At 39.3% G+C, this 26,578-nt stretch overlaps 1 protein-coding gene and 1 long non-coding RNA gene across 2 annotated transcripts in view; one reads left to right on the top strand and one right to left on the bottom strand.

The window, feature by feature from the left end:
- Positions 1-999: 999 nt before the first annotated feature.
- Positions 1,000-6,877, top strand: LOC309395383. The gene is made up of 2 exons (XR_014175898.1): positions 1,000-1,123; positions 3,637-6,877. It is a non-coding gene; the product is annotated as an uncharacterized lncRNA (long non-coding RNA).
- The window catches only part of PRSS12 (serine protease 12), a 44,543-nt gene continuing 23,346 nt past the window's right edge, over positions 5,382-26,578 (bottom strand). Inside the window, exons 6-13 of the mRNA XM_081959570.1 lie at positions 25,896-26,037; positions 23,663-23,859; positions 20,435-20,576; positions 12,418-12,617; positions 12,176-12,254; positions 10,516-10,638; positions 9,186-9,463; positions 5,382-7,523 (exon numbers count right to left, since the gene is read on the bottom strand). Coding sequence (XP_081815696.1) covers positions 7,216-7,523; positions 9,186-9,463; positions 10,516-10,638; positions 12,176-12,254; positions 12,418-12,617; positions 20,435-20,576; positions 23,663-23,859; positions 25,896-26,037 — 1,469 coding nt within the window. The 3' untranslated portion in view covers positions 5,382-7,215. The remainder of the gene's footprint in view (positions 7,524-9,185; positions 9,464-10,515; positions 10,639-12,175; positions 12,255-12,417; positions 12,618-20,434; positions 20,577-23,662; positions 23,860-25,895; positions 26,038-26,578) is intronic.

The raw sequence follows: 26,578 nt of genomic DNA, 5'->3' as shown, positions 1-26,578 counted from the left end.
AGGAGACTGCGCCTAAGGAAATAACTGCCTTTTCTCAATATGATACTAATTTTAGGCAGAGTCAATCAGTAGAATAGTTCAAACGTTTTGAACTATAGTTCAAATGTCTTGAATTCAGAATCTTCTTATTCCTAGAAATATGTCTTGGACATTGTAACAAATGAAACTTAATGTCATTACATAAGGCTTTCCAATTTTAACAGCAAAGAATCCAGAGGCTATACAGTAATAAAGAGGAAATAGAAATATGATAATAAAATTTTGACTTAAAAATCCATGACAGCTAGGGGCAGCAAAAACTAAGAGTTTTGTGTAATTGTTGATGCATCTTAGTGACCAGTCACTATACAACAAAGAAAATTTTATTTACATGTTGCAATATATTTTATTGCATATTAAGGTAAAATGTAAAAAAGCTAAAAATGTAAGTGTGGTTTAAATTAATAAATATAATAAAAATTATGGAATACTTTTAATCATTTTTTGAATCCAATTATCGTCAAAATTTGGTTAATTTATTTAATGCATGTATAATCTTTATTGTCATTGTATTTAAATACAACGAAATTGGTTGTATTTCATTCCTGGCAAATTCATAAACATTACAGAATGAAGATCAAGGCTTTATTTGTGCCATATGAAGTCATCTTTCTCTTGTGATCAAAAGCTTTAACTTCAATTGTTAAATATTTGAATCAACAAATTTAAAGTAGTGTTGTGGATCATTTAAATTAGTTAAGAGCGTATGGAAAGCTGAGAGAGAGAGAGAGAGAGAAAAGAATACCAGGAGGATTTGCAAAAGTACAATAAATAGAGAAGACTGGCAGGGTACTAAACCTAGGATTAGGATTGGGAAAAGCAGAAGAGCAGAAACAACAGCGGTACCGCAAAGGCGACGCACAGAAGGGCAGTTGGAACAGGTCACGCGGTCGCAGAGTTAGAACGCGAGGAAGCACCTGCAGCCCCGCCCTCTTTCCACCACGCCCCTAATGGGCGTGGCCTACCTCCAAGGATAAAAGGGCGAGGACAGCGGTTGGCTCGTTCTTTTCGATTGTAGGAAGAGCCTGGCTGCTGTTGGGGCAATAAGGGAATGTCCTGCCCTGGAAGAATGAGTCTCACACGGGTAAGGCTGTTCGTTTGAATAAGCGCCCCACGCCGTAGTAAAATATACCAGTCAATTTGCTGGAACTTTTTAGAGTTGTTACGAAGGCGGGGAAAGCTGAACAGTTGCGGCGCTTGCGCCCTGCCGGTTTTTTTATTTCTGAGGTTGAGCTTCAGCGAGGAAAGCGGGCTGGAGTGTGGGGAGGCGGCGGCGGCGAAACCCTTGGGTAAAATGGCGGGCGATTATGAAGAACCCCTTCCCAACGGACGAATGAGCAAATGTAAAGTGGGGAACGGAGAGGCGCCCGAGGACGGTCACGAGAGAGCGGAGACGTGGGGCTGGAGGGCTATGAAGGAATTGTGAGGAGCCGCTTGCTTTCGGACTGGCAAAGCAGGTTAACGGTCGGTTCCTCAGGAAGCAGCGAAGGCCGCACGTGACCTCCCCTCCCCCCGTACGTTGTGAAGGGCGCGAGTCTCCGCCTTCTTCCCCTCCCCCCCTCTTGCGCGCGCGTGTCTCGGGACGCCATGCTTCCATGGGACCTGCCAGGGTGGCAGCCTCCCTTCCTACTCATGGCAGAGCAACCGTCGCCTTGCTTTTTGGCATGGCTCCCCTCACTTCATTGGGGGGAGACTCTGACTTGGGCAAGTCACATTCTTGCGTATAATCCTATGCAGCTTCGCTGTGTGCGCCCGCGCGTGCTTGCTTTGGAAACGAGGTGGCGGGCCTGCATGAGAGGTTGCCCCTGGAGACGGAAGATGGTCGTTGCAAATATCTTACAAAGCTGCCTTTTTTGTTTTGTTTTTAAGTTTCAAAAGTGGTTGTAACAATAGCATGAAACCGTATGAGGTTAAACTTGGGCAAATGTTTCAAGGGGCTTCCTGCAGATCTGCAATATGAAACTGATCTTTTAAAACTAGTTTTGGGAATTTTAATTGGCAGATTGTCAAGAGCTTGAAAAGCAGTTTTAACCATTGAGAAAGGTACTGGGGGAGAGTGGTAACACCTTTTGCTAATTGGCATCTTTATGATTTATGAAAAATAATTTTAACGTATGTAAATTAAACGGGTAATAACTTGGACTGTAAATGTGATTTTTTTCCCCGTTTTGCGGGATAGATATAACATGCTGCTCTGATTCTGAAGATACCAATTTGTATGACTGGATTCCCAGTAATGATTCCTAGAAATAAGAGCTTGCTGTATATCTTCTCAGAAATAAACCTGATATAGTTAAAGCAATGTATCAGCCCAGATAGGCATAATTAACCTTATATCGATCATAATTTTTTAAAAATAAATATAGTTATAAGCCCTATATTTTGGATACCAAATAGGAGATCAGGACAAGAGTTGGGCCCCTTGTGCATTACAAATGCAACTTATCTGTGTCTTTGGCTAAACAAGAAAAAGTCCAAGAAAAAAAAGGCCTTTCACAGTCCTAATGGTGTGGAGAGAGCCCACCAATCATAGTGACTGCTGTGTTTGCATGGTTGCCCCAATTGCAAAAGGGATCTCAAGAAAGAAGTGGACTATAGAATATCCAAACATTCCATCTACACTGTCTCGTACCCCATGGCCAATTTCAGATCCCTCCAAATCACCTTTAGACTATGATGAGCAGGATGCAACTAATCAGGGGCCATCAATGTCTTGACCCAGACTTTAGACCACCGTATGCTCTTCCTGAACCACATCTAATTTCAAAGATGGAACTAATTGACCTGGTCAGGATTTAAGAGTAATGCAGAGCTACTGGGCTCCAGATTACAACAGGGCAACCTCTGTTGTGAACTATGAAAAACAAGGTAGAAAATTTGCTTAGATCCTATAAAGCACTTGGTACAAACATGTCACTGAAAATTCACTTCTTACACTTGGCATTTAGACTATTTCCCTTTGAACTGTGGGACAATGAATGATGAGCATGGGAAGAGATTCCACCATGATACCGTAGGCATTTAGATGAGAAATGAAACAACCCTGAAGGAGATAGATGATGATAGATAGATGATAGATAGATAGATAGATAGATAGATAGATAGATAGATAGATAGATAGATAGATAGATAGATAGATAGATAGATAGATAGATGATAGATAGATAGATAATCTCCTTCAGGGTTGTTTCATTTCTCATCTAATATGAATAGGTTTGTTCAGCGTAGGCAAAGAGTTGAGAATTATTCCTAAACCCTTTCTTCTGGGTGGGTTGTTAAGTGGGACCTCCTGAGTTGAACCTGTCTTGGATCTTTCTGGGGATTGTATATTCCAATAGATCATATTATATGGGGCTTGTGAAGAAAAAGCAATAATTTTGCTAAAGGTATTGTGTGGGTTTGATGCCTCCCAGATTTTTTTATGGCATCTCAAAATTTTCAACTTTTAATTTCCAAACATTAGGGGTGCTCAAAAATTGTGACATATCTTGGGGGTTATAAGAGTATTTTGGTTACTTTAATATAATTTAGATGTTCTTGGTAAATAACTACATAAAAACAATAACTTTTTAACATATTATTTATTTCATTTCACAGGTTCAGCTGCTTTCTCTTTTTGTTAAACACTATTTTGTCAGAGTTAATACTTCTGGCCTCGTTTCCTGTGAGGGAGATAACTGATCTAATGGAATCTAAAAAAAGAAAAAGACTTGGAACATTCACTCATATGAGCAACCTAATTGGGCCTGGCAGAGACTTGCCCTCTGAACTCCCAACACTGCGAGTGAGACATTCTCAGATATGGCCTACTGTTAAGAGAACAAAGTAGTGATGACACTAGAAACTACCCAGCAGCTGTTCTTGCAAGAGACGTATATTCAAAAGTGCTTGAAAAGTGGGAACAAGCAAACAAAGACTCGCTAAATATAAGCAGAAAAGTATTCCAGACATTTGAATTCTTGGTATAAAACACATATTTTTAGAATTGAAAAAAATGGAAAAATTAATTTTTATCCTAGAGACACCTTGATGGGCAGCATAAAAAAAGATTTATGTTGAGCTAAAACTTTGCATATCTTAATGAATTAGACAAGTCAGATATTTTCAAATAGCTGAAAGCAAAGGAAGGCTACTGATGGCATAAGTAAATTGAGAAGCTGCAAATTTCTTTAGCTTGTTACATTCTTATCACAGTATATTAATATGGAAGCTCCATTTGGCAGCATCTAGCCAACACTGGCTAATTGTGAAAAACTAAAGAATGAGAAAAAGACAGGAAATCCAAAATGCCACAAGTAGATGAGGAAGCACTTAGGTTTGTTGCCCCTAAAAAACCTATATAGTTTTTTTTCAGTGAAATTAAAAACAAATTTGAGTTTTTCAAAGATTACACTTTATTAATGCTGGAAATATTACTGTAATGTACAAACTGTAATTAAGAAAAGGATTAACATTGAAGATTTCTAAATATTTAGAAGGTATTAAATTTAAGTTTTATCTGCCTATATTCTTAACTGACAAACAAAGCAAAACGCAAGTTATCCTGAACTGTAAAAACTAAAATGAAAGGAACAAAAAGGGTTGTGTGGTTAGTCAGGAAAGGCTACATTGATCATTAGGTAGGTGGGAATTATAAATAGTAACAAAAGTATTTGCTTGGTTTATTTGAATTAACTACTTTGTGAACTCCATTGGTCATATTTTCATAATAGTTACAAGTATAAAATGGAAGCCTAGTGGGTCTTATCTGGGACAACAATGAAGATGTTTATAGGGTAAAGGCTCTGGTGGACTGATTCAATAAAAGTAACCTGATTATAATTCTAAATGTTAATAAAAGAGGAGGTCATGGTAAATTTTAGAAAGGCAGTCATACTCCATTCAGTATCAAGAATGCAACTGTATTGCAATTGTTATGTAATTGTTGCAAGTTGCATAAAAGATGATTGAATATATTGTTGATATAATGTAAAAAAAAATGCAACTGTAGAGGTGGTCAGTAGTACTAAATATCTGGGGGTGCAGATAACTAACAATTTGAACTGGTCTCTCCACGTGTTATCCTTAGTGAAGCATGTAAACCAGCATCTGCATTTCCTGCGTTAGATGAAGAGAGCACTTCTTTCTCCTTTTATCCTACCCATTTTTTGCAGAGCAACTGAGAGAATTTTAATCTGCATCACTGTTTGGTTTGGTGGCAGCATGCCTCAGTCCATCCAGAGAGCCATAAGGAGAGTCGAGAAGATTATAGGAAGCTCGCTTCCCGTTATTCAGGATATTGCTTATAAACACTATGTGCTCAAAGCTTTGTTAGAGACCCCACACACCCACTTTATGATCACTTTTTGTTGCTCTCTGGGAGGAGGTTTCAAAGTATTTCTATAACAGTTTTGTTCCCTATGCCATCCATCTGGTAAACCTGCAACATTCATTTTTCTCACCATGTACATGTGTACATACGAACTAGACTGCTGTTCCTCTGTGTCATATATGTGGGTATATATATTTATTCTATTTATTTTGTCATTTTTATGTAATGTGTATTGCAGGTGGCCCTTTGAGACGTGTATACAATGAAATTTCATTTTAATGTATGCCAATTAGTGTACATTCATAATGACAATAAAGTTATTGTATGCATAATAAAATGTTTCTCATGAAAATTTCTAATGAAAAAGATAGGAAAAATCCCTTGTATCAAAATGTATTCTACAGTCACCTGCCTGTTTTCTACTTATCAGTGGTGATACATTTCAAGACAAAAAAAAATTTAATCATTAAGACGAGGTTTTGGTTTTAGCAAAACTGAAATATTAAATTAATTATAAATTGTCTTCTACCATGAGCAGATTTCTGTATATAAAGGCTGTGAGATAGAACAGTTAACCTAAAAGAAATATGTCCTTTGTTTTGTTATGTCTTATAAAATACATGCATTCTGACTTGGTTAAGTTCACAAATTGCCTCAACTATTTTCAAGAACATCTATCTAATGAAAAACTACCATCCTACCAGCGCACTGATTTCCTTGTTGCATATATCATTAAAATAATTCAATAATATTGAGATACAAAAAACTCAGTATCTACAGAAAACTGTCAGAATTCAAAAGAATCCATAAGTAGCACATTTCATTTCATTAAATATTTTATATCTACAGTTTATAATACTATAAACTGTAAAACAATTCTGCCAGCAAATAGAAAAAAAATTGAAATATGGTTTCTAAATCCCACTATGGTATGATATTACATTCAGTAGTAGTGTAAACTAGACATCATTTGAGGTATTTATGTCAACAATTCAGCATTCGGATGATAAACTTTAATAATATTCGCATGTACTTAATGAAGTACTTACTACCTTAGGAGCAGAATTTTTTAAGGTCTTACTTAGTTTTAGACAATATTAGACAAATTAATCGTATTCACAAAAAATAAAGAATCCAGAATTGCAAGGTTAAATATACTTTCTAAAATTAATTTGTAGATGCGTTAAATATTTGATACATTTAATTTGGGCATAGTTGTAATTAAAAATTGGTCAACGATTGTAAAAAGCTGAGGTAGAATGCCACTTAAAACTTAACAAGTATTGTTTGTTAGCACACTGAGAACTTGAAAGAGTGGCTGAAAAGTATAGGATTTTTATTCCAATAGCAGAAAACAAGTTATGGAAAACTATAGGATGACAGCATAAAAGTAAAGTGCTTTATATGATAATAAAATTTTAGTAGATACTTAAAATGAATTGTGATAAAGGACATTTAACCTGTTTATACCCTACCTTTACCCGTTGCATTGAAAACCATAATTTAATAAATACATATTACACAATCTTTACATTTTACAAGATATTTTATTCAACTGTTCATGTATAATGAAATGAGGGAAGGATAACTTCACTATAAAGATAAACAGTATAAAGTCAGTTAAAAATTCATTATTTGAAACTAGTAGGGGATACAGTTCATTGTAGAAAATTTGTCACAATACAAAAAGATAAAAATACTATATGTAAGAGGATCTATGTAGAATGAGCTGATTTGTGCAGTTGTAATCTACTGTTTTGGTAGAATTACATGTTCAATCAAAATTACTTTAGGATGAACTATTTTAATGTCCAAAAAGTTTTATATCCATTAAAAATGCATTTCTCCAGTGCAACAAAGGACATTCATAGTTTGATTATGCTTCTTATCCAAGGTATAAAAAAGGAAACTTTGGTATAGACACCTGGAGAGTCTTTGACTCCACACCCATACCCCCAGGAAGTCACACCATACACAACCCAGATATTTCCTGGTCGTTCACACATTAATGGTCCACCACTGTCTCCCTGACAGCTGTCTACCTGTTTTTGTGCATGGAGGCTACCAGCACATAGCATTCTTCCTGTGAATTTTGTGTGATATCGTTCTTCACAAATTCTTTTAGGAATAAGAGGAATAGCAGCTTGTTGTAATGTTCTTGAGTAGGCTCTACCTGATAGGAAAATATTGAAATTAAAATACCGAATATTAAGGAAATCCTTATTCTTAAAACTTTGTTTTATCAAACAACTGAAATATTAGCAAAACAGATCAGACATCAGTAATGTCTTTGTTTATATCAAGAACATAGCATTACACAATACTGCAAAAACAAATAGATGTTTACTGAATATTTTTAAACAGCTTGAAAGATAAAAGTTTCTGGTGTTTCTTATTTGCTACAGTAACAGAAATAAGCTTAATAGGAAGTTGTACTTTTATAGTCTTGTATTTAAACTTAGCATGCCTTTTTAGTAGCAACACGTATCTTCACAATTTAGGAAATATTTCCATCAGCAATTTTTTATCTAGTTTACGTCAATTCTGATTCAGTTTGAAATTCAGGGTGAGGTGATTCAAGTTTCTGATTCAGGGTTCAATGGAAATGTTCCATTTCAAGTGTTAATTTGAAGAATGCATGCATTATAAAGAAGTTTCAAAATGCCTGATGGTGTTTAACTTTGTGGCAGAATACGATGAAGCAGGGGTGGTAGAGGAAAATAGGTAATTTTAAACTAGCCAGGTTTCAGTTTGACCATACAAGAAATCATTGATTAATGACAGTAATTCAGGCTGGAATTTATATCACTATGCAATGTCATAAAGTGCGATGTTACACGAACAATTAGCAACTACAATCTTAGCAGTCCTTCATTAACCAAATCCCAACTGTCATTAATTGAGGACTTGTTCCGATCCAAGCCATTCCAACTTTGTCCTTCTGAGCCTTGCAATGCAAGGGACTGCCTCCTCTGCAATTCACTCCTGCTTATCCCCCTTCCATCTCTGCCTTTTTGTCAAATTGGACAAGGGGTCCATGTGGCCTTGGGAAGGCGGCCTCTTAGCAGCTGCCTTGCACAGCGCAAGATTAAATGTGCCTCATCAACCCAGGAGGAAGAAGATAGCTGGGGATGGCAGGAACTGCAGAAGCAGCTAAAAGAGCAGAACTGAAGGTGGCAATAGGCAGGTGAAGGGAGTTGGTTCTCCTGTAGTAGTAAATGCAGGAAGGCTGCTAAGAGCCTGAATTTTGACCATCAGGATGCTGCAACAACAGTAACTTTATGAATCTGGCGAAACTACCATGCAATCAGCATTGCCATAATTTCGAACAGTTGCTGAACAAATGGTTGTTAAGCAAGGACTACCTGAATTAAATTTTTAGCTATCCTATAGAAGTATTTGAGATAGCAACAATGAAAAAATGGCAAATTCAAAGTAGTTTAGCATCACACCGATGAAGACTGGCTGAACCAATTTATATATATACATACATACACACACACACACAAACAAGCACACACACACACACACACACACAGTATATATTTCTTATACTATCTTGATCCCTAAGATATGTTTCAGATTCCGGGAGGTCTGGTACAAAGTTTGATTTCCTATGAGTAAGGATCTAATAACTGGCTTTAATAGGGGGCTAGGATAGGTAGGCCACATTGATAAAAATGTGATTCAGCAGAACCACCAATCTCCTGCCCTTGCTCCTTTAAATCACTTCTTTCCAGGGTCTCAGAAATGGTATATATTTATTATACTTAACAATCACCTAATGTACTAAGCAATTAAAAGTAAAAAAAAAACCCACAACCCACGATCTTACCTGTATCACCCCAACCAGTGATGTAACAATTAGAAGCTTTATGTGGCCTCTCCCGCCTGAATGGCAAACAGGCAGGTAAAACATGAGCACTAAAACGAGTACATTGTTCGTGAAGCCCTTGCAACCTTACTAGTGCAATGTCATAGTCACTGTTATCAGGCCTATATTCTGGGTGTTGTACAATTTCTTGTACTCCAATTTCTTCTTCATACTCCTCAGGTACCAATGTATGGTAGTCTCCAACACGTACCACATAGTTTCGAGTATTGTTGCCATACCTAAAAAGGCAGGAATAATAATCATTTCAATAACTTACATTTAGAAAAATGTCCTTGTGTAGTATGAATATATGTAATCCATATTAAATAATATCTTCTTTTTTACCTATGTTGAAATATCCTAATAAACAGATTCTCATGCTAATGAAGATAAGAGATCATGAATTTACCAAAAGAACAATGTCAGGGTAATAATTAGCTGTTTATAGCTGTTTAATTGACAGGTTTTTTTTCATAATGCTTGTTCCACATTTCTTCATAAAGAATGCATCTTCCCATAAAATAAAATTATTTTACACGTAAGGCATCATGTGGGGAAAATGTCAAAAACTGACCATTTGTGCTGGACAATTGTTCAATATATCCAATACAGTTATTTCTTTTAACACTTGCTTGCTACATGTAGAAAGTGTCAGGTTAATTTACCTTTTGCTAACAGTTCTTAGATTCAATCAACTGATTAAATGGAAGCAAAATTCTGCAAGGTATCATTAATGCCTTGACTATATATAGTTTTTGGAAACTTAAACATACGTTTAGTAATAAAAGCCACTGCACCATTATGCAGCATATTGACCTTCAGGTTCAGGAACAAGTAACATAGCTTGGGAAAGCTTGAATGTTTATCTCTTTTTTCTGCTTGTTTGCAGAGTTACAGATTTATACATCATATGTTTGTTCATTTCTGGCTAGATGAGTACACGTCGTCTTCTAAAAATTTTCCATCTGTTAATTGTATTCACAAGACATCCAGAAAGTGCCTAGTTGGAGAAAGCTGACTTATATCTACAGACAAACTTATTGATTTGCCTTTCAATTTCCATTCCTTCATTTTCATATATTTAAGTCAATCCAAGCTTTTCAGAATAATGAAGGCATCCCAGAAGCAATGTAAAAATATGTGGAATAATAATAAATTGTATGTGTTTTAAGAATTTAGCTAATGTTTCTTACAGCAGTTTCAGAGCAAATCCAGAATCCATATATTTTATTATCTTTGTCTTTCTGCATTATCATGCGAACACACTCCTCTGTAAATTTTGCAACAATACCTCTTAAAACAATGTGCTGCAGTAAGCACCCAGCAACTGCTGATAAGAGTGGCACCACATAGAAGTCTTCCATCTCCATGGGATGATTTAATGCGCAAAGCTATTTGCCATGGCCAACCACCCCTAAATAACAGATATATATATAAAATTAATATGAAAGTTCCAAAGTTAAAAATAAAAATATGTTTATGTATTTGTCTGAGTGCAAACAAAATAGTGTTGTAGTCCATCTCGCAACAAACGGGACAAACAAACTTGTCCAACCACTTTATTCTGAATTTATCAAAGCATTCTTTCCACACCTCCTTACTTATTGGGGGGGGGGGGGACGACAAACAAGCATTTTAGCAAGTTAGGTTTGCAACGTTATGGTCCTTTAGGGATTTAGATTAGTGGAAATAATGAGTGACAGATACTGAGACATGTGAAAACACTTGCTAATTTTATAAATGAATTAAAAATATTATTTTAATATATGACACATTCATTTAAATTGAGAATGTTCCACATAGAAAAGTGAACAGTTATACAGGTTTTTATCATCATTAATATAATGCATAAGAATAGATATTGATAAGCACAGCTGTCATCATATTCAAGGTATACCTCGTTAATTTTAGCTTCTTCTCCATGCTCCACCTTTTTTAAAAAACAGGTATACTTCTGAAGGATTTGCATTAAAAAAAACCAAAAATACTTTATGGAATTCTGCTCACACAAGAGAGACTTCATATCTGTTTTCTGCAATTCTTCCATTGCATCTAATGTTTTACCAAAAATTGGGGACTCTCTGCAGTCATGTGTTAGAGAAATTGCAACCCAACGTGCCATTTTGAAAATTAAATTAAGACACTGCATACATGACTGTTTCTTCCAAATATAAAAATTTCATTTTTAGCAATTATAGAAGATGCCTAGTAAATATTTAGCTAGCAATGGTATGTTCTCACTCCACAGACTCAGATTTTCATGTATAAGCCAGGTGCATCTTCTGTTAATGAATTAGATTCTTCTTTTATATTTGATTGATTTTGTATCACCAAGTTGGTGTCAACACATCACCTAGATTTTTTCTGAGATCATCTGTCCCTAACCTGATCCTTCTGGTCTTCCAACAGTGTCCATCACTGATGTACATGTAGTCTTTGACTTTCAATTGGTTGTCTAACGTTTAACTATTCAAAGTTATGGCTCCCTCAGAAACATTTCTTATGGCTTATAAGCACTTTGGGCCATTGCAAAATGTCAAGCCACACACACTTGTGGTCATCTAGGAGCATTGCAACCTATTCACATTTAAGACTGGTCCCAAATGCCCTGCAATCATGATAGATATTTACAACCTTCTCTGCTGACTTCTCCAGAAAGTCAGTGGGGAAACAGCAAGAAAGATTGAAAGCTGCTGTTACCTGCTGAGAGGATTATCTCTCATCTCTGGGAACTGGCAGAAAGAACTGTCTCTTGAGGGGATATGCACTCCTTCAGCTGGCTGGAGAAACAGAGCTCAGATCCTGATAGTTTGAATACATTTTCTGCACTCCTTGGAAGCCAGGCCATAGGTATGCCTGGTGCAATCATAGTATGGTGCTACACAAATGTAGGGGAGCCAGGGAAAGGGAAGCATGGCTTTGTGATTTTTAAATCGGTATCTGTAATTTACCTTAAGGAGTTTTTTCCACCAATAATCCTTTTTTGGCGACGATGCAATATTCTTAAACCACATACCGAAGCAAGAGAATCTGAATAGGGCTCAAAGCAGAGAAGTTAAATTTTCCAAACAGTAGATACAGAGAGTACTGCAAAATGATCAAACAATTCCCTCCTAAAAACAACCCAAATACTCCCCAATATTTCTTTACAATTTACAGAAAAGAGAATTATTGAACTTTATGCTCATTTCACCTTTACTACTGGATGATTTCTTGATAAGATAGTCACAGATGACACCAGCATCTTCACTGTGACGACAATTATGTTTGCCAATATCCTGTTTAATGCAATCAGCAAGGGATCTTTCATTTCCTGTGCATTTCACATTATCCACATGAATGGGACCTTTTCCTTCCCCAAAATATGCCATAGTCCTTGCTCGTGATAAACCTCTGGAGGGCAAAACATTGGGCAATTTTTAAGATAAATCATAATGGCAACAACAGATACAGAATTCTTATTTCACATGAATCACTAAACATCTGTAATTTTCCTCCACCATCTCTGCTAGCACTGTCCATTAGATGAGAAAAATTTATTACAACATTATTTTTCAAATGGTTATTTTATTTAGCATATTAATAATTTTCAAAGACTATAGGTAACCATATAATGTTTCTATGAAGAATTAGTGAGCCGAAGGACAGAAAGGGGGAGTAGTGAGCTCCCTCCCATATTTGGGCATACCAGGGGTTGTAACACACACACACACACACACACACACACACACACACATATATAATAGACTTTAAAAAGATGATGAAATGCAGGCAGCAATGTAAGAGTTTGTGTGTGTGTTAAATAAGGTTATGGTTAATAAGCTATGTATTTATTTATTTATTTATTATTAGCGTTTATATACCGCCCCCTCTCCCGAAAGGGAATGTGAATTTTCATGAATAGAATTATCATATACACAACATATATGAAGGAAATAGTATATACATTAAATCACTCTGTTTATACATTATGTGTATTTCTTCTGACTCTGTTATTAGATCACATATGGCTAATTTTTCCTACTTGTAACCCAACATTTTTCTCATGACACAGTGCCCCCTTTCCCATTTGTCTGAACATAGTTACCCCAAAGGCCTAATGCACTGAAAAGCAAAGCTTTCAGCAGGTGATGTGACCAGGGTTAGCTTCCACATAAAATATTTATCTATGCTGGCCGTCTGGTCCAATTTGTCTAAAACTCAACTGTGATCGCAAAACCATGTGGAATTATTGTTGCCTGCTATAGATGAATGCTTCTTCTTTAGCCAGCTGGACATACAACAAAAAGTGTGTAAATAAAATATTTTTGTTTTATTTCAACATAGATTATACTATGTTGACAATAATGTCTTGAAATTAAATGACACTTTTAGAAACAGGAGAAGCTATTGTTTTAAAAAATGATTAAAACACTTAGGGAAGAAAGTTGGATTCAGTTTTGAGTCAGCCCAATCACATTTAAGAAATCATTAGAGTGTGAAATTAGTACAGTAAGGAATTAATTTTACAGATCAAGCACAGAAAACGAGCAACGTAGTTTGGGAGAAGTCTTTTTTTTAAAAATAGATGTTTATTTGCATAATTGCTTTTCTCTTGTTTAATTTAGATATGTTTTCTACCTTCTTAGTAGAAAGAACCTTTAACACAAAGAAATATTAATTATTAATTTAATTTCTATGCTAATAATAATAAATAATAAATATTTATTTCTTAGCCGCACCCTCTCCTGAAGGACTCGGGGCGGTGTACAATAAAACATATAACGTACATATCTAGACAAGACATACATATAACAAGACGTATACTAAGACGTGTACAAGGAGGAGGTGAGCTGGTGAATAAAAACAATTAAAATCACAATGTTTAAAACCCCTAAATAAATAAATACAGTTAAATTACAAAAATAAAAAAACCCGTCAGGAGCGATATAGTTAGATCATAGTTAAGCCAGGCCAGCTGCTTGGAATAGGTGTGTCTTGAGCTTTACACGGAAGGAGCGGAGGTCAGAGGTATTCCTAATATCCGGAGGGAGGTCATTCCACAGGGCTGGGCCCGCCACAGAGAAGGCTCTACTCCTAGGCGCCGCCCCTCGGCACTGTCTGGTGGACGGCACCTGGAGGAGACCCTCTCTGTGCGAGCGGATTGGTCGCAGGGATGTATGGGGCAGAATACGATCCCGCAAGTAACTAGGTCCTGAGCCATGGAGCGCTTTAAAGATCGTTATCAAAACCTTGAAACGCACCCGATAGACCACAGGAAGCCAGTGCAGCTCGCGCAGGAACGGTGTCACATGGGAGTACCTAGTACTCCCCATAATTACCCACGCGGCTGCATTCTGGACCAACTGTAGCCTCCGGGTGCATTTCAAGGGAAGCCCCATATAGAGAGCGTTACAGTAATCCAAGCGGGACGTCACCAGCGCATGAGTGACTGTGCGTAAGGCGTCCCGGTCCAGTAGGGGGCGCAATTGGCGCACCAGGCGGACCTGGTGGAACGCCCCCCTAGCCACGGCTGTCACATGGTCATCCATGGACAGCCGGGCATCCAGGAGGATGCCCAAATTGCGTGCCCGCTCCACGGGGGCGAGTTGAATGCCCCCAATGGCCAAAGATGGGATAAATTGGCTGAACCGGGGAGCCGGTACCCACAGCCACTCCGTCTTGGAGGGGTTGAGCTTGAGTCGGTTGTCATCCATCCAGACCCGTACGGCTTCCACCAATCGGGACATCACTTCGACGTCCTCGGGGTGGTTCGGGGTGGAAATGTACAGCTGAGTATCATCAGCGTACAGATGATATCCCACCCCGAAACCACGGATGATCTCACCCAGCGGCTTCATATATGTGTTGAACAGGAGTGGCGAGAGGACCGACCCCTGTGGTACCCCGCAAGTAAGGGGGCGTAGGGTCGACCTCTCCTCCCCTGCCAACACACGCTGCGTCCGGCCGGAAAGGTACGAGCCGAACCACCGCAAAACGGTGCCCCGGACCCCCAACCCCTCCAGCCGGCGCAACAGGATACCATGGTCAATGGTATCAAAAGCCGCCGAGAGGTCTAATAGGACCAGGATAGAGGAACAACCCCTATCTCTGGCCCTCCAGAGATCATCCACCAACGCGACCAAGGCCGTCTCCGTGCTGTGACCGGGGCGGAAGCCGGACTGGCGCGGGTCTAGATAATCATTTTCCTCCAGATGTCGTGGAAACTGGTAAGCCACCACACTCTCTACAACCTTCGCCAAGAAGGGAAGGTTGGAGACAGGACGATAATTGGCCAGCTCCAAAGGGTCCAGGGAAGGCTTCTTGAGCAAGGGTCTCACCACCGCCTCTTTCAAGGCGGCCGGAAGAGACCCCTCGCTCAACGAAGCATTCACTAGGCCCAGGAGCCAGTCTCGTGTAACCTCCCAGGATGCCAGTACAAGCCAGGAGGGGCACGGGTCCAATAAACATGTGGTGGTTCGCAGTCGTCCACGCATTCTGTCCAAATCCTCGATGGCAACCAAGTCAAACTCCTCCCAGGTCGATTCCTCAAGACTAGCCACGGACGTCTCCATTGGACCACTGACAGGGACCCAATCCTTCCGGATTTGAGCGATTTTATCCTGCAGATATTTCCCAAATTCCTCTGCCCTGCCCTGTAGAGGGGCCTCCCGCGGCCTCTGAAACAAGAGGGAGCGGGACACCCGAAACAGGGCGGCAGGGCGGTTCTCTGAGGATGCAATGAGAGTGGCACAATATTGACGTTTGGCCACTCTCAATGCCACAAGGTACGTCCTTAAATAGGCTCGTGCCTGTGTTCGATCAGATTCGGAACGGGAGGATCTCCAACGACTCTCTAGACGTCTCTTGCGGCATTTCATCACCCTTAGCTCCTCGGTAAACCAAGGGGCCAGGGTGGATCGTTGCCGCCGGAGAGGCCGCAAAGGCGCCACCCGGTTCAAGGCCCCGGTAGTCGCATTATTCCACGTGACTACCAGGTCCTCTACCCGGGGGCGGGTCAGGGTTACAGGAGGTGGCCCAAGCTCCATCTGGAACCTATCTGGTTCCATCAGGCGCCTGGGGCGGAACCATCTAGTGCTTTCCGGTTCCGCCTCCCCGCAGCGGGAGGTAGCACCAGGGAAGTCAAGTCGAAGGAGTGAGTGATCTGACCATGACAGGGGAGTGATGGTTAAGTCCCCTCCTCCCAGATCACTCAACCACTGGCCAGAGACAAAACAAGGTCCAGGGTGTGTCCTCCCTCGTGTGTCGGGCCCTGAATCAATTGAGTCAGGTCCATGACTGTCATGGAAGCCATGAACTCCCGAACCCCCTCTGATGCTTCTCCCACCGATGGCAGGTTAAAATCCCCCATCACTAAAAGTTTGGGGGTCTCAACCGCCACCGATGCGATCCGCTCGAGGAATTCAGGCAGGGCCGCTGATTTATAGCGAGGAGCCAGGTATACTATCAGCAGGCCCAACTGTCTCCCAGGGCCCCATTTCACAACAAGGGATTCACATCCGGACGTCTGTGGCACAGTGGACTCCCTCGGCTCTAAGTCCTCCCGAATAATTGCTGCTACCCCACCGCCCCTTCCCTGGGCCCAAGGCTGGTGAAATGCTTGGTAGCCTGGTGGGCACATTTCCACGAGGGGAAGACCTCCCTCGTGGCCCAACCAGGTCTCCGTTATTCCCGCGAGGTCCAGCTCCCCCTCTAAAATTAGATCGTAAATGAGGGGGGCCTTGTTAACAACGGACCTCGCATTGCATAACAGCAGCCTCAGGCCCTGGGTCTGTAACTCTTGACCACCTAGAACGCGGGGGTTGGTACAAGCGACCGGGTGCAACCAGCATCCACGGTCTCCCAACCGACTAAGTTCTTAATCTGTCCTCGTATCTGCCCCTCCCTGCGACCGTTGGAATTAAAGAGCCCTGTATAGGAACGATATCCTCCCCCTCCTCCTCCCTTCCGCTCCTTCCCTGCGACCACACCTGGAGACCTGGCTCTCTCATCGCTCCTGACCCGACCCACCCTCCTCACAACCCCTGAACCCCACCCCCACCCCTACAAATTTTAAAAAAACAACTAACTAAAAACCCCCTAAGTCTCCGCTTCCTCCACCTCTCGAGATTAATAAATTCGTCATCAAGGTGGGCCCTCGAAAGGGCGGAGGGCCACACCTGCGAGAGGGGGGACTCCCGCAGTAGGATCAGGTCTGACCTTAAATACATAGAGTGTTAAAAGAGTTCGTCGGGGTCTAGGGTCTGTGCTGAAGATGTCATAGTCCAGTATAATTTAAAAAGCATGGTTGCAGCGAAAAAGAATAGTCCAGTCATTAGTCTTAGATGGGGGGGGTGATGGTGGTAGGTTGGTTGGATGATAATCGAGAAGTGGGGGCTGGTGGGTGGTAAATGGTGGATGGCAAGGGGTAGTTGGACTGTAATTGGCAATGGGCAAGGGGCAGATGGTCAATCAGCAGTAAGTCACATAGGATAGGGAGGAATCCTCCAGGGCTCACGCAGATGGTAATCAGGGGCAGTTGTTGATGAATAGTCAGCAGGGGGGGTAGGTGGGGTGCAATCAGAGTGGCAACCGGCAGAAGGCAAATAACTCCTCTTCCAAGCCTGGTGATAAGGGCCTTCTGGCAATCCCCAACAAAGCCCCCCCCCCCGGTCTCTATACAGCCTCCTGAATCGCAGCCCTACTCCTACCAGGCCATCGGCATTTAATCCTTGCCTTGGTTTGCATCTGCGATTTTGGCTCCCAAACCACCATTCCAGGCCCCAACGCCGCTCCTACCGGCCTCCAGCTTCCTTCTCGGCCTACCCATTCAGTCTTCGCCAGCCTCAAAAGTCCCGGCCGGCCTCCAACCTTCTCAAATTCGGCCAACATGATTTCCAAGCCTTTCCAAACCTCCCAGCCTTTCCAAACCTCTCACAGCTGGCAGCAGGCCGAGGGAGTCGGCGTCCGGCGTTTCCAGCCGTCGCCGCCACAATCCACGATCCCAGATCGATCCTAGATCACCAGCCTCCAACCTCAGGTCCAGTTTCGGCACCGCCAACACCGGCGTACCTCCGCACGCTCCGCCGCCATTTCCCAGCCGTCTGCCTCTCCTTCAATCAACTCCAAACGCAGACGGCCTCTCTGCAGCTTCTCAGGGCGGCGCCTCTCATCAGCTGCACACCAGTTCGTTCCTCACGCTTTTTCCAATCGTCCAGCTACCCTGGGGGACCCAGTCGGGTCATAAAAGAGACCAGGGTAGCTGTTTACTGGACACCCAGTCCCCATGGTGGAAAAGGGGACCGGCAGCACTCCTATTTCCCTGGAAAGAGCCCCGCGGATCTACGGAGCTCTAACGGCAGACCGCCATTCCTCCGGAAGCTCCTCCTCCTTCCCATCTCTCTATTAAACCATCTATTATAGAAGTTGTTAAAAAAATTAGAGGGTTAAACAACATTCATATCGTGTGCACGGGTGGGATTCAACTGGTTCTCACTGGTTTGCCTGAATCGTTAGTTAATTGCTTATGCAGTTCAGAGAAAAGTAAAGTGCAAGAGGTTTCCCCACCCCCACCACACACTCTCTCTCCCTCCCTCCCTTCAGTTAATAGCTCCACTTAACAGTTGCAGCTGGAATACAGCCAATACACACTGAAGTTAATAAACAATAGAAACTGATAGGATTCGGGCAGGGAAATCCATCAATCACCTATCTAGGGATGGGATTAACCTCTTGCCTTCAGGAAGAAGGACAAGATACAAACATTTTCATTATAAAGAGTATTAAGTAACACTTATGTGATCAACTGATACTCCCTGGAGTTTCCCAAGACCTTTTATAGCTGCTGAAGTGTTCACTACTTCTTGTTTCTTCCTGGGGGGAAAAATACAGGAGGGGACAATGATTCAGCTTCTCTTAGTTTCCCTCTCAGCTGCTGTGTTTGCTTTGGGGTTGACTTTTTTTAAAAAAAGAGGAATGGCTGTTTTAAGTTTTTTGCATTGTTCTAGTGGTACCTGGCACTGATCTTTTGGGGTGTAATTCACTCTTTTTGAAAGCCTCTAGTAATGGAGCACCCACAACTTCTGAAGGCAAGGTATTCCATTGGTTGATTGATCTCACTCTTAGGAAATTTCTCCTTAGTCCTGGGTTGTTTCCCTCTTTGGTTAGATTCCATCCATTGTTTCTTGTTGTGCCTTTTGGTGCTTTGGAAAATAGATTCATTCCCTCATCTTTGTAGGAGCCCCTCAAATTTCCTGACAGAACAATTAATCAGTGAAACAACTTTCCTCTAGAAGTTGTAAATGCTCCAACACTGGAAGTTTTTAAGAAGTGATTGGACAATCATTTGTCTGAAGAGGTGTAAGGTTTCCTGCCTAAGCAGGGGGTTGAACTAGAAGACCCCCAAAGTCCTTTCCAACTCTGTTATTCTATTCTAGTCTATTCTAAATATTGGAACAGTGCTATTTCATTGTGCTATTTTATTGTGAGTTGGACTAAGGACTAAGGAGAAATTTCCTAAGGAGGAGACCAAGCAAGTTGGCAGTCACATTACCCATTTCCCACAGAAAGGGAGCCACAAAACCTGGGTAGGTGTGACTGGGGTAGGGGTGACTCAGTGGGAGTGACATTGAATTAGTCATGCCCACCACTCACATGACCACTCAGCCATGCCCACCCACTTACATGACAACCAAGCCATGCCCACAGACCCAGTAGTAAAAAAAATTGAATCCCACCACTGGGTGTGTGGGGATGTAATCCTTGCTGTAGCAATCCCTTTTAAATAACATTTTCATGAAATTAATGCATAATATATCAGATGAAGAAATGACAAGTTGATAGGAGTTTAGAAGTCACTTGGACCACACTCTTTGGGAACACCAATTGACTGAACTGTAATTAAGTTCCTCTGTGCGTATGGATGTTCTTGCTAACTTCATTTAATTCTGGACACACACGCATACTAAATGTACGTATGTACAAATGTGAAGGGCATAAATGGGTGAGAGATAAAAGGATTGCTGATGATTTTGTGTAGTGACAGGCAGAGTAGACATACATTCAAGCAATCTCTATTTCTTGTTTTTACTATTAAGACAATATTAAAATGACAAAACAGTAAAGGAAAAAACACAGCAGTTATCTTAATATATGAAAATACCAATATGTTAAAGTGTTAATCTGGCACAAATGATAGATTATGCTCTGATCTCTGAAAACTGATCTCTTACTTGTAGCCTAATTGTCGACATACCACAGCTGCATCCTTATCAGACCATCCATCATCACAAATTGTGCCCCACTGGCCATTAATATAGATCTCCACTCGGCCCTCTTTCTTATTCTCACCATCCATTAATCTGATAGGAGGCCCTGGGAATAGATTAATAACTATTGACATAGCAGCACCAGTAGCAACACTCTCAAAACATTCAAGGAAAGTTGTTAACTAGGAATAAACATTCCAATTTGAGAAAAATATGTTTTCTGAATCTATGGGAAAAAAACCTTGAAATCTGAATTAACCTTTTAAAAAAAAAACATCAAGGTTGCAAACTGGAGTACAAAGAAAACATTTTAAATGAAAGGCTTGGGAACCCCCCCCCCAAAAAAAACCATGTATGATCAACAATTACACACATAAAATTTATTTTTCAGATAACACCAGTTATCATGAGTATAATCACAATGTCAGGCAAATATGTGCAAGCTGTGATCATTTACTCTTAACCAGAACACTTTCATATCTGTGATTTGGTGAAGTTGTTTTATTTTGCATTTTGCCACACCATCTAAGTGGGCTTGAACATTCACTCACAAAATGTTTCAGCATTCAATGGGAATTTTACAAAATGGGCTCCATTATGTTTTCTCTTTCAGAAATGTATTATTTCTTCACTATTCTTTCAGAGAACTTTAATAGTCAAAGTTATCAATGTTATATAAAGACCTATTAAACATAATGAATGCATTATACTATACTATACTATACTTTTCCTCCAAAATCTAGCAGAAGTATTATAGGAAAGACCACGACTACTAAGATTTTATTATATTTAGAAAATTAAAAATTTAACTTTTTAAACAGAACATTAACAAACAAAAACAACCAAGAACGTTCTATTTATGGAGATTCCAAGGATATACAGTTCTCATCTTTTAATGTTTTCTTTTTCTCTGAAACCTAATACATATAATGTTATACACATCTACTAAAAATAATTCCTAGTGAGTATTCTTTGATAAATACATATAGCCAAGACTGTGAATACATTTTAGAGGCTGCTGGATTTCAGTTCTCCTGACCATTATTCCTAATTTTGATCATGATCCTGCTGACTGATTTGATATTTGGATTTCAAAAATCTTTGAGTGTCCAAACTTCTCACTCCTGGAATATTAAAATGTCTTTACTGACTGCTCATGATGGTACTACGTTGTTTATAATATAGTATTATTATGTTTTTGATATGCAACATATGGCACCATGAAGTGAGTGTGGTCTCAGTTATGGTTATGTATAACTTTTTAGTTCAAAAATAGACTTGCAATCATAAAGTGGCCATATTAATCAGCTCTAATAAGCAATGAGCTGTTTACCTAGTTCATAAATGTTAAGCCAGAGCAAAACTGATCAGCCTTTATGGAAGAGTGAAGTAGTGAGTGAATATTCTCAATTTAATTCTGGAAATCTTTATGCTCTTTAAAATGTTTTATTTATTTTTACCCAACTGATTTCTGTTTAATGGGACTATTTCTAGAAAACCTGATTCAGAAAAAGAAGAAACAATGTGGCAATATATCTGTCAAGGTTTAATTCATTCAAAACATTTGTAATAGAAATCAAATTAAATGAAACTGTGATTTCTGCAATCTTGGTTAATTTATTTGTACATCAGTAAAGGGCTGGCTTTAAGAAAATCATGCTGTATAATGTAAATATAAGTGCATATTTCTTGTGAAAAGACACAGGACATAAAATATAGAAAAGTTCATTTTTGGTGAACTGACTTTTACTACTTGGAATATTGTTTCAAAACTATAAAAGTAATATAAGTCTCAGTACTGAAAAAGGAATTTTACCATATGGTTCTATTTAACCAAAAGATAACATACCATTTTTATTTCCAGACAGATTCAGTTTTATGCATTATGAGCACTGCAACAAAAATCCATATGTTTATGTAAACTGGCACCAAAATGTGAATTCCTGTATTCTGAGTTTAAATTTTCCATTCTTAGAAATATACTTTGTCTCCCCTACATAGGCATGCTATTGGATAATAACACATTTGGGATATTAGGAAGTTTAAAAAGAAAGCAGTGAAGAGAGTCAGGAGCAGACAAAGAACATAGCTATGGAAATAAATTTAGTTCAGGTTTTTAATCTTATAGTAGACTTAATTGTTTAACAATATGCTTGAAGATATTAGCTGTGGGGGTTAGGAAATATTCAACAGATATTTTATTAGGGTAAGGGATGCTCACACTAAATTGCCTTAACGGTTTAAAAATGTTTGTGTACATTTTTAAGTTCTAATCTTTTGCTATATTTCAGGGTAGTTAGAACAAACTAGAAAACCTACTCTATATTATATTTGATTCATATCAGATGTTTCATTCAGGGGTTCAATATCCAATACACAGAACTCTCTCCTTATTTTTCCCCAAATAATTACCCTGAGACATAGGCTGGACTCAGCTACAATGACTGCTTAAAGTCATCAAGGTTCTGTGTATAAGAGTAGACTCAAACATGGTTCCTTCCTGTTTACAGTTCAGCACTTGATTATCACATCACAGTGGCTTTCAGTGTTAACCCCCCCCCCCTTTGTTTTTTTGCAATGCTTGGGCATTGAAGCTTGTAGGATACCATTATTGCCAGCTTTTTAAAAAGACTAAATATAAACATTTTTACGAAAACGTTTCTCTAATAGAGCAATTATTCTGTCCAGAAGTCATGTTAAGATTAGAGTTTCGTATTTTGAAGGGAGACTCTGTTGTTTTTGCTTGCATGTAATATTTTTTAATACCTCCTAATGCAAGGACAAAATATATTCTTTTTATAAAACCCAGGCTGTTGAATCCATTCTGCCCGGGATTATTTTATCAAACAATATCTTCAATAGACTAGATAATACGTCTCTTGTTTAACTGGAAAATCCAGCAATAGAAATGGAGATCCCTGATTGCTAATCATTTGCTTCTCCAACTGGTGCTTTCCAAATGCAATAAGACAAGAAACTTCATGATGAATGAGAATTCTAAGCCCAATAGTTTCAATACAATTGAGGGATATCTAATTTTCAGACTAATTTTCCATTCTCTCCTTCCAGACACTACAAAACACCATTTAATGTTTTGGAATCAGACGTCCATGTAAAAAAGAATTCCTTTCTTGTGAGATGGGCAGCTCTACATATATGATGAATAAATAAATACAATAAAAGGTAATTTACCTAACAAGGCTTTGTGGCTGTCATTGTGTCGATAGCAATTTATACTAATATCTTCCTGGTGGCTGCAATCATGCTGTCCCCAGTCCCCTTTAGAACATTGTAGAATGTTAAACTCTTTTCCAGAGCAGGTAATGTCATCCAGCCAGATGGGTCCTGTATTTTCTTCTAAGAAGCGTTCTGAAACAATTTTCCCATTCCTGTTTACATAGACATTAGCACTTAACACAGTTATAATAAATACCATAAATATATTACATGATCAGTCTTGATTTCATTGATATCTATTGTATTTTGAATAAATATTTTTTCACTTTTAAATTAGGCTTGTTGGTAGAATCTATGGCTATATTTATTAATGCTCAAACTCAATATATTATTCTGACATATTTCACCATTGATATCTGCTATAAATGTGATGCTACCAATTGCTTAACTACTCCTTTAAACTATGTTCATAAATGTAATACATTAAACCCATATATATTCCCTTTCTTCTGCACTGTGAATTTTCTCTGCAGGGTCTAATAAGACATAAGCATTAAATCAGTGACCTTAGGTAGCCAGAAGTCAAACTGCTAACAACAATCTATTGAATAAACTGCAGTTGGCTCGGATCATACATCATGCAAAGCCATAAACCAGGACTTTCAAATGAAAATAGCTGGGATTGCACACTATGCTTTTAAGCCAAAATGAAATCAATCAAATTATGCTTTAGAGCAATGTATGAATGAGGGTGAATGAGAGTTCAGCATTTTGGAATATATCTAATATGAAGTCTGGATTGTATGAATTTTGTTTCCAGATTCAATTCAAGGTGCTGGTATTGGCCTTTAAAGATGTACCGTATTTTTCGGAGTATAAGACACACCTTTTTCCCTCAAAAAAGAGGCTGAAAATCTGGGTGCATCTTATACACTAAATACAGCATTTTTGGCCTTCCGAAGCCCCACTCCCTTTGCAAAAATGGCTATGCATAGCCTTTAGGAGGCTTCCAGGGTGCTACTGGGGCTGGGGAGGGCAGAAATGAGACAAAAATGGGCATTTTTTTTTCTCGTTTTTGCCCCGCTCAGCCCCCTGCAGCACTCTAAAGGCTATTCGTGCCCTTTTTTTGTTTTACTAAAAACGGGCTCATTTTCACGAGAAACGGGCCATTCTTTGCTCATTTTGCCCCTCTCAACCCCCAGGAGCACTCTACAAGCCTCTTAAAGGGTACGTATGCCCCTTTGTTTGACAAAAAATGGGCACATTTTTGTGAATGGGCCATTTTTGGGAGGTCTGCAGAGTGCAAAAGCTTTTTTTTTTTTAATTTGCCTCTTCAAAATCTTGGTGCGTCTTGTACTCCAGTGCGTCTTATACTCCAAAAATATGGTACATGGCATGGGACCAGGTTATTCTAAGTTATTTGTCTCTTTTTGATTCAATCTGCCCTGCCCAGCTCACCAGATCCAATAGAATGGGCATGTTAAGGGTTCCAAGCTTCATTTGGCAATGGGCTTTTCTACTATGGTGCCCACAATGTGAATTTCCCCCCCTGCAAAGAAAGCCTCATCACTGTGGATGATCATTTTGAAGATCATCAAGACCTGGTTATACCAGCAGTCATGGGAACCCCAAGGGATGGGTGAATTATTGAGGTAGCTCCTTTATTGTTAATATTCCTCTGCCTATTAATTTCTTTCTTCATTTTGTCTTTATTGGTTTTTAATGGTTTTAGATAACTGTTTTATTGTCTTACAGTTTTACTGGATTGCGGTAGGCCACCAAAGTCACTTTCTGTAAAATGGATTTGCCGTGGAGTTGATTAATAATTACATAAAAATAAAATGATCTTACAAATGTCCAGGTTGCTTGCCCAAAGCATAGCAATCCTGAGCTCTGTATTTCCTCAATTATGGTCTCAATTTCTGTGTTAATATTAGAATCTGAATATTCTCATAACAAATTGTTCATTCATTACAATTTCCAATACAGAAAAGTCAAGCTGAATTATAGTTCACGCTGCAAAAATAAGTAAATAAAGATAATAATTCTTGCCCTTTTTTCCAACCAGAGTTAGGTTTTTTTTAAAAACTAATTTTCGCTTTTCTTTGTTGTATCATTTCTAGGCCACAGTATTAAACAAGATTAGATTTTGATCAGAAAGCAAAGAAGCAAAGCAGGTGCAATTCACTGAACTATTATCAGCATTGCTCGGCATAATCATTAGTAGCTTCACATAAATGGAGCTTACTTAAAGCCCAGTTGTCGACAAACCACCTGCGTATTCCATTCAGTCCATCCATCATCACAGACTGTGCCCCATTGCCCATTATAAAGCACCTCCAGCCGTCCCTCGTGATTGCTTTTTCCAGCAACTAGTCGAACTGCACCATCTGTGGCATTCAAAATTAGAGTGTATTTTAGTTATGTTGCTATTGCAGAAAAGAAACTGCACTACATAACAGAACAATTATAGGCTAGATAATAACTTTTTGCATCATTTAAATGAAAAACAACGTTAGAGGAACACGGATATTTTAATTTCCTGCTAAAAATATTTTAATAAAATTGGAGTGCATTGGTTTTATTTGTATTGTGTCTACCCAAGCACCTCTGCATGCTATTGTTGTTGTTGTGTAATTTCTCATCCCAGAAGCTCATAATTTATGAGACAAAACTATAGACAAAAATAAAAGAGAGGATAATTTATATCCCTAACTTGTGCCTTTCTGTTAAATCCCACACAAACAAATGTCCTTTCACTCACTAATCTACACTGCCTAAGGACTGTAATTGGGTTAAATCAGACACAAAACAGTCAGGGAAAACCAGAATATTTTTAGAATAAATGGCAGGAATGTCTTCATGTGGAACATGGACTTTCTGAATCATTGATATTCTTCATAGTTCACAGAACCAGAGCTACTCCATTAC

Source organism: Natrix helvetica (genome assembly GCF_964273705.1).
Source record: "Natrix helvetica genome assembly, chromosome: 7".
Taxonomy (NCBI): Eukaryota; Metazoa; Chordata; class Lepidosauria; order Squamata; family Natricidae; genus Natrix; species Natrix helvetica.
Note: the sequence above shows the minus strand (reverse complement) of the source record. Positions and strands in the feature narration are given on the sequence as shown.